Genomic DNA, 8,954 nt, shown 5'->3' with positions numbered 1-8,954 from the left:
GAACCTGAAACCTAAACTACGTTTAAAACCTTAAACTAATACTAGAAGAAAACAGCTTACACTTTCTTAAAAAACTGAAGCAAGGAAAATATATTTGCAATTTTTCAAATAAAGAATTATTTAAAAGAGTAAGTGGCTGTACTTACTAATGATCAAATGATATAACTGTAATGGGAAGGTAAGGCAAAAAGAGAACAAGTAGTAACGTGAAACACTGTAACAGGAAGTTGAAACAATATCATGACCACACGGCCACAATCTCTGTGCTCATGTTCTTGCGACAGTCCTTTTCTGTATCTTCAAATGTGTCCGGTCAGACCCACAAACAGGTCAGTTTGTTACAATCTATTTAAAACTTTCACATAATACACTTTCATTTGCTTACTATTTTGACACATGCATAAAGTCTTCAGGGTTTTTTAAATTGAATTTTTAGCATGCTTGTTTCTTTAAGCCGATTCAGTGACACTATTTTCTTTTGTTCTTGTTCCCGATAGCTTCCAAAACTGATGTATGTCAAAAAGAGCCCTTTACTCCCATGTGCATCCTCAGTTACTGAATCATGTCTGCATTCATGGCACTGAGCGTGTGCACAGCGCCAAATGGTGCAACATTGTCTGTTGCTCAATCCCGATTGTGTTCTGCTGTTGTTGGTTCCTTGCTAAAAAAAAAAAAAAAGAAAAGAAAAGAAGAAGAAGAAGAAGAAAGAAAAACATATTAACAGTAGATACCTGCTTTAAAAATATTATTTACAGACTGCACTGCCAGAATAACCAACAACATATAGACTGTGTATATATACATTTATTTATTACATTTGGAAAATGAATGCCTTAAAGTAGCATCTTAAATTTTTTTTACAGGTAATCTGTGGCTCTACTACAATTTTAAACCCAAATGCAACAAGAGCACAACCAAAGCCACTGTCTACTGCAGCGAGACACTCTGTCTGTTTGCATTTTGAAACACCAACTAGACCTGCATCCTGGTCGCACCGCTGTTTTTCTCTTTTTTTGTTCTGATGGCGATAATGAGACTCAAACACTTGAGTTTTGCTATTAACATATCAGGTACCTATAAATCACTGTGGAATAGACTGTATGTGAATTCTAATGCACGCATTAATTTTATTAAGGTGTTGGTTTGAAGGAGATTACTAGTTGGCGTCACACATTTAAAAGTACTCATAAGGGTGACAAAGTGATGTTTCTTCACTGAGAACTTTCAGCGAAATGACCTCATTGAAACATACATACAGTTTACAGTACAGACCTTATTAAATACAATTACATGTGCATTTTGGTGAGAAGCTTATATGCATTTTAATGGTTTCTTATAGTAGGCAAAGTTCCTTTAAAGACCGCACTGTCATGAGGCTCCTCACCTGTTTGCGTTAATGCTGTACAATACTGCCACCTTGTGTTTAAAGGCGTCTGTGTCCTGTTAACAGCAAGCTGAGTGGCCAGTAACTAGTTTCTGGAGGTTTGCGCATGCACATTTTCGGTAAACCTCTGGTCTTTAATGGTAAACCGAGGGGAGACCAGAGTCAGGCGCACGCTGGTCTGCTTTTACTTCTCTAAGATCGGCCATTAGCCTTCCGTGATTTAGTTTCATAAAAGAGGAATTTCCTCTTGCTAACCAACATGTGTAATGCAGACAGGGGCGGATCTGCACGGGTGGCATGGACCACCCTAAAATAATCTCTTACCACCCCTGGTGCCACACTAGTTTTGCATATGACAGTACTAGAGAGAAGCGTGGACGGTTCATTCTCTGCCAGATCCTATAGTTTCACATTTCTAAAAGAAGTAAAACATTTCTTATGTTCCACTTTCTCAGTAATTTGACTTTGTACTTTTTATGTGATATAGCTGACATACAAACAAATGATGTAAAGGTAGATTTGTCATAGAGAAAAGCTCCATTCATGATATAATCACTGAATCGTGACTGATTTAGCTGTAACCTGAAGGCATTTACATGTGACCAAATCTTCTCACCGTTAACAGTTAAAGTCCTGTCAGACACTAAATGATAGCCCTAACAAACTGTTTAATTCTATCACTTAATACATTTCAGTTTTATTTAATAATTATTTTGCCAAATGTAGAAAATATTTAAAGCTTCACGTTCTGTTTGCGATTGACAGCCACTCAGAAAGCTGGTTTAAAGAAACCGGAGGTAAAAGCACTTCAAGCACTTTGAATCATTTAATCAGTTTATTAATTTCAACTTTCAAATAAAACAGATACAGTACTGTGCAGATGTCTTGACCCAGCCCTCATTACTTTATATTCAGGACCAATCATGAGAAAAAGAAAGTAGAAGGAATCACGTTACAGTGAAGTGCTGAAACTAACTACAATCATGAGTTTGTGGATGGAAGTCACCTTGTTTATACTGATGATGGCAGGAACACAAAGATAGATGTAAAAGCTGTCAAAGAATAAGCACAAAGCAGTTTCATCCAATACTCTAAAACAGCGGTCCCCAACCTCCGGGCCTCGGACCGGTACCGGTCCGTGAGTCGTTTGGTACCGGGCCGCGAGAGTTGAGGCTCAGGTGTGAAATGTATGGTTTTCAGGGTTTTCAGCGTTATTTTGTTATCGTTTTTATCGTTTACTCGGTCTTCCTGGGTCTTTTCACGTGTGTTATGAATAAATCTTCTTTTTTCAGTACCGGTACTAGTTTTATTTTGTTGTATTTATCCCCGACACCTTAAAGGCCGGTCCGTGAAAATATTGTCGGGCATAAACCGGTCCGTGGCGCAAAAAAGGTTGGAGACCGCTGCTCTAAAGTGTTGTGTGATTGGGAAGTGCATCAAAACAAGCAATGGGTAATGACCATCACCCACTGTACAGTACATTTACTATGAGTATATAAAGAGAAGTATGGAAGGTCTTACTTACGATGTCCTTATCACTGTCATATCACAATAGTGAATTTGAATAGTTTTTATTTGAACACTGGTTAAACTCAGCTCTGTAGAAGAAAACTATTACAATAACAGCCACAATATTGTGTAAAAAAGTATTTTTATGGCCAGACACAAACCTTTCCTCATATACCATTCAGCACATTAATAAGTCAGCAAAAGTAAAAAAAATATGGCTTCAGCGGTGACATAAGCCCTTAGCCAACAGCCAAACTGGTTGTACCATATCCACGAATGACCTGTGTGGTGATCACAGTTGCGCTGGCGGGCTGGTTCTCCCTGATCTTCTGCTCACGATGCATCTGGCACCAGGCACAGGGGTAACAGAAAAGTACTGTGCACCAGTCCTCACAGCCAGAACCCTGCAGGGTGGAGAAGAACAAAATAAGCAACAGCGCTGGCATCCAGTCAATTAAGACACACAGATTTTTCATTATTCTGGACCCAAACCAACGTGACTAGAAAGAAAATCAAGCAACAACTGCCAAGGTTTAAAAGTGAAGCCAATGTGGAAGACTCAAAACTTCACTTCCTCTAGTGACCACTTCCATCTTTTAAATCGTGTCTGTAACATAGCCCCTCCATCTCTAACCCAGCCTTACTTCGATGTTGTGTTGCTCTCTGATGGACTGGCGGAGTAAGCAGGACACCACGCCGCAAATATCCAGGAGTGGTGCGCAGCAGCACCATCCATGTTTACTAACTGTCATGCACTGCATGCAGGGGAAGCACCAAAAGCCGCAGCAACCTTCAGATAAAAAAATATACAGATTTAAACTACACAACAAAAAATGTAAGGAGCACTTTTCAGTCAGATTATCACATCCACTCAGTTAAATCGCCTGGATATTGATGTGGTCAGTTAAGCAGCAGAGGCGGTTGGTTATCAGTTTCAGGTACTTTGATGTTAATGAAATTAAGAATAGCTGCACAAGAGAAACAACAATGAGACAACCCCCACAGAAGGCCGCTTATCCATCAGAAGGACACGTATCTGTTCCTTTATGCAAGGAGGAACAGGATGAGCATTGCCAAAGCTATAAATGACCACCAGCTAGTGTAAAAGTCTCTGACTGAACAATCAGAAACAGACTTCATGAGGGTGCCCTGAGGGCAGGTTCACTGTGAGCTTATGTGACAGATGTGAAAGGATCTGGTGAAGCCATGGAGAACGTTATGCTGGTGTAACATCTTTCAGCATGAGTGGTTTGCTGGTGGGTCAGTGATGGCCTGGGGAGGGATATCCATGGAGGGACACACAGACCCGACACCCTGACTGTCATTAGGATGAAACCATGGACTCACTGTTAGACCTTACGCTGGTGCATTTGGTCCACGACAATGCTTGGCCTCGTACTGAAAGTATGCAGGATGTTGAAGTTCATACCTGACCTAATCCTGTGAAGTACCTTTGGGACATTATGTTTCGGTCCATCTGACAGTGCCAGGTTGCACCTCAGACTATCCAGGAGCTCAGAGATGCCCTGGTCCAGATCTGGGAGCAGGCCAATGATGTCAGGCATACATGCACAACAAAACTACCACTTTCATTACAGGTGAGCTGCTCTAAATAAATTATGAAATTGTATGAAATTATATTTAATGTTTCAAATAGCAGTGTTTACTAAAACACGTACTTTTGTCATGGCAATAATGAAGCAAAGACTTTAAATAGTTCAAAACACAAAACACCGGGTCACCGACCCAGGATCATGACAACTTTGCTGCTTTAGTTCACCCTTGTCATGTTTTTTGGCAGCTTTGGTAGAAACCAAAAGACAGGAAGAAAGAGAGGAAATGCCAAACCCTGAGAAGGTTGCCTTCATGTGAGGTTTCAATTAGTTCTCTGGGTATTTAAACACTTCTCATTCTTGCTTTCAATTTGTGTGTTCCCTGTGCACGTGCTTCCTCTTCACATCACATGATCTGCATGTGTTCTGTTTGGTCACCTCATTGAGTGGTTCATTTGAAGTTTTCAGCCACCATTTTTTTTTACTTTTTTTGGTGGATGGCATGAGTTTGTTCCAGTTTCCAGTCAGCTACAATTAAAATAGTCCTTTTAATAACCTGCCTGTAGGTCCAGTGTTTGGCTCCTCACCCTCGCAGCCTTTCTTACTCAACCAATGAAAAGATATTTGCTTCTACCTGCAGAAACACCTTCACCACAGCATTTATGCCTCCACACTGTTGATAATGTCATTACATTAGGTCAGTCATGTTATGGCGTTCATTAAATTTCAGAAGGTTAAACTAAACATTAAAGTGTTCAGAGACTAGTTTCCCAGTTCGCTTAGAGAACTCTGACTCCATAATGCTACTAAATGGTTATTGTTATGAGACAGTCTCAGATATTTTATCTTCTTGATTTTTTACTGACATCAGACTCTCTGCTACCTTACTGCAAACAAAGTCTGAAACAAAGCTGAGGAAATCACTCATGCTGAAATCCCTGCTGTTTGCAGAGTTTGCTGGGTTCACTTACAGGTGTCCATATCAGAGCAGCAGTCACAGAGGTCGGTGCTCCATTGGCTAGAGTTTTGAAAAGCCCTGGTGACTGTCACCACCTCGGTGGTCTGCTGGTGGATGGTAGCCATGACTGTAGGAAACAAGACAGAAATGAAGACTGAAATGTTTTAGTGGTTATAGCTCTTGTGTATGAAGACATTTAGTGCTAGAATATGAAAATATGACAAAGGAAATCACTATAAATACCTTGGACCAGCTGTAACACTGATTTGTGTACAGTACAGAGGAAAGAGTTCACCATGCAAATTACATCATATTTACATTGATGTATTGCAACTATGTCTTCCTGAGAAAAATTACATCAAATATTACATTCACGAGTTCACAATGATTCACTTCATCAGTTTAAGAAAGAATGTCTTACCTTCTTCTTCTTCTCTCTTTCTCTGAGAAAAAACAGAATGAGACGTTTGGGAAACTCAGCATCTTTCCACAAATCAGAAAGAGGAAGTGAAAGTGGAGGTCAAGTCTGTTAAGGGCTCCGTGCACACACACGCTGTTGAGAGTTCGCCTGAATAACTCACTCTCCAGCTCCGGTAACTAACCTTCCCTAATACACACTCGACGTCTTTCATGCAGCACAACCAAAACAGTAACATTGTAACAGAGATCCTGCACACACACACACACACACACACACACACACACACACACACACACACACACACACACACACACAGGAGGACCAGGGGAGTCGCAGACATCAAAATGTAAATGTAATAATTAAGTGTGCAATAAAGTGTGCCTTAATAAATTCATTTATAAATTAGTTTTTAATTTCTTTGTTTTATGTAAATATCAATAAAGTTAGTATTTTTATTAGACTGGTGGGTGTAGCCTGCCCTGTAGTAGCTGGAATAGGCTCTAGCCCCCCCCACAACCAATGAACTATTAATTACCTAAACATAAAATAAGGATTTGAACAATAGAGACAATATGAGGATGAGCCAAAAGCAGGACCCAAAGAGCAGACTCATACAACAGTGAAAGGATTTTATTTACAGTGAAAATAGCAACTTAAATGAGGTGATGAGTGCAGATTTCGTGTGCTCATCTTAAAGAGGGAGGTGTGGATGAGCACTGCTGAGCAGCAGTCTCAGTGTTAATAGTGCTCTAGTTTTCATACAAACATGGCATGTCAGCAACACTGTGATTCCTTCTGTAGCAAGCTTATCAGAGAATCTTCTCCAAGCACAGCATCCCAGCAAACTTCAAACCCAGAAACACACTCAGACAAAAACTGGTTCATCCCAAGGACAAAACTCCCAAACACCAACTAAACAACGTGGTATTTGCTCTGCAATGCAGCGAGGAGAGCTCAGACTTCTACATTGGAGAAACCAAAGAGCCACTTCGTAAACGCATGGCACAACATGGAAGAGACGAGACTCAGTCAACGCCTTTTGTCACACCTTGGCACATGTGATGAGGCACGTGATCGACCCTCTTAAGGGACACTCCTGCTAGGATTTAAATACCTGGGACTCACCACTATTTGATCATAGAACTGAAGAAGTTTTATGGATAAGATGTTAAATCTTTAAGAAACGTAAAGAAGTCCAGTCGCTTTCATTCCAACCTCGTTAGATTACCATGACCTGGATGACGGTGTCAGGGGTTTGTGTGTGGATGAGAGGAAGAGAGGTCAAGGACTCGTGGCTTGATTGAAGATGAGAATGGTGTTTATTATACAAAATGGATCAACAGAACGTGAATGAACGCTGACTGGCTGAACTGAAAGGACACACGGAAACGACAACATCACACCAACAATGACACGACCCAGAACAGAGAGAAACTGAGGGTTTTAATACAGGGACTGATGAGGATGATAATGAGAGACCGGTGAGTACACAGCTGAACATAATGAAACAGGAAATGGAACATGTGGAAAATAAACAGTGAACATGAACTGAAAACGCTGGGTCAACGACCCAAGAACCCTGACAGGCGGAGAAACTACACAGATGTGTGTGTGTGTGTGTGTTGCTATGCCTGGATCTGGGGTTCTCCCTGTGGGACATTGTTATGGAGGGTGGGTTCCCCTCCCTGCTGCTCCCCACTCGTTGTTACAACAACCCATACTGGACGTGTAGCTCCAGGGAACCTGACAAGGTGTTGTGGCATGATTTCTGGCCTGTGCCCTCAGGGGATGCAGTTGGGATGTTTTGAACCTCTTTAGCGCACAGCCACCCCATCTGACTTTTCCTCGGCTCGTGCCATGGCCACCGTCCTCTGCCAGGGTGGTCCGCCCATTGCGTCTGGTTGTCTGGGGCTCTTGCCTTTTGACTATGGGCATCCATTCCCTCCCCTCTTTCTCTCTCTCTTTCTGTTTCGTTTCTTTTTCTATCCCTCCTCCTTCTTGTCTTTATTATTATCTCTTCTTCTGTCTTTTGCCAACCTGGCCCTTACCCCCTGTCAGCCCTGGCATAATAACCAGTCTGATAATAATGTGAATAATAAAATAAACTGAAATGAGTACCAATGGGAGCCTATACAGAGTCTACAGCGCTCCTCTTGGCAAAGCAAATGTGTTTGGCTCAACAAAGCATTCAGACCATGTGTTTACTAAAAGTGCCTGACACGACAGGTTTAAAAAAAAGAAAGAGGGAGAAAAGAGAAGTTAGAGATAAATAACTCTAAATCTGGCTGTAACTAAATTAATAAATGGGAACAAATGAATACTGCTTACTTGTCACACTGTAGTTTAATCCAGGAAGCTTAATATTTGCAGGGTCAAGTTTCTCTGAGAATCCAAATATGGTGGCGTGATCCGGATGAGTGAAAGATCACAGTAAACAAGGTTACAACTTGAAGTACAGCAGCAGGGCCAAACATCAGAGAGCCTTAAATGTTTAAATGTTACCACAAATGCTGCAATAACAACTCCCACTCTGGCTTCTTCTTAATACGCCGCCCCAATGACGGAGCTCAAACACAGCTGAGTGGAACAAACCTCAGCCCCTGCAGCTCCGCCCACAGCATACCAAGCATAAACTACAAACAGAACCAGCCCCAGCCTGCCCAGACCCTCACAGACAAATGGTCAAGAAGACAAAGTCTATAGAAAATGCTGTTTTTTAATATATTACTATTCTGCCATGATGTAGCTGGGCTACTTTTTTATTTTGCGAACATAGAGGTAGGAGTGAAATCTTAAACCCCCTTGTGTCAGTCTGTTAATACTTCTGCGATCATTCCAAACACACACACTCAAACAAACTAAACTGGTTACATTCATAAACATTTGGCCCCATTATGTCAGTCTTTCACTACATTTACTGACATACAGACAAAAGAATGCTTGGAAGCCATGACTAAATGAGCTGCTAGAGGAGATTAACTGGATAATAATGCACATGTACATAGATAAATATTTACTTATCCATGTGGAAATAGTGTTGTAGGTCACAAAAATGCTGTTACATCCCACATAGCCAAATTGGTATGGCCTGGATCTGGTCCACACAATGTGCTTACACATGGCCCACAT

General features: G+C 41.2%; 1 protein-coding gene across 3 annotated transcripts; it reads right to left on the bottom strand.

Moving 5' to 3' along the window:
- Nucleotides 1–2,746: 2,746 nt before the first annotated feature.
- LOC102199991 (cornifelin homolog B-like) lies at nucleotides 2,747–8,485 on the bottom strand. Of its 3 annotated transcripts, XM_013915511.1 has the most exons (6): nucleotides 8,328–8,485; nucleotides 8,154–8,207; nucleotides 5,826–5,847; nucleotides 5,418–5,531; nucleotides 3,538–3,683; nucleotides 2,747–3,297 (listed from the first exon to the last, which is right to left on the bottom strand). In XM_013915511.1, exons 4-6 carry the CDS (start codon nucleotides 5,527–5,529, stop codon nucleotides 3,133–3,135), a joined length of 423 nt encoding a protein of 140 aa, XP_013770965.1. In that variant the 5' UTR covers nucleotides 5,530–5,531; nucleotides 5,826–5,847; nucleotides 8,154–8,207; nucleotides 8,328–8,485; the 3' UTR covers nucleotides 2,747–3,132. The 3 variants fall into 3 exon arrangements, with proteins under 3 accessions (XP_013770965.1, XP_013770964.1, XP_013770963.1); XM_013915510.1 differs by having other exon boundaries at nucleotides 8,154–8,485; XM_013915509.1 differs by lacking the exons at nucleotides 5,826–5,847; nucleotides 8,154–8,207; nucleotides 8,328–8,485 and adding an exon at nucleotides 5,648–5,818.
- Nucleotides 8,486–8,954: the final 469 nt, after the last annotated feature.

Source organism: Pundamilia nyererei, unplaced genomic scaffold (genome assembly GCF_000239375.1).
Source record: "Pundamilia nyererei isolate P.nyererei 1_Seehausen unplaced genomic scaffold, PunNye1.0 scaffold00315, whole genome shotgun sequence".
Classification (NCBI taxonomy): Eukaryota; Metazoa; Chordata; class Actinopteri; order Cichliformes; family Cichlidae; genus Pundamilia; species Pundamilia nyererei.
Note: the sequence above shows the minus strand (reverse complement) of the source record. Positions and strands in the feature narration are given on the sequence as shown.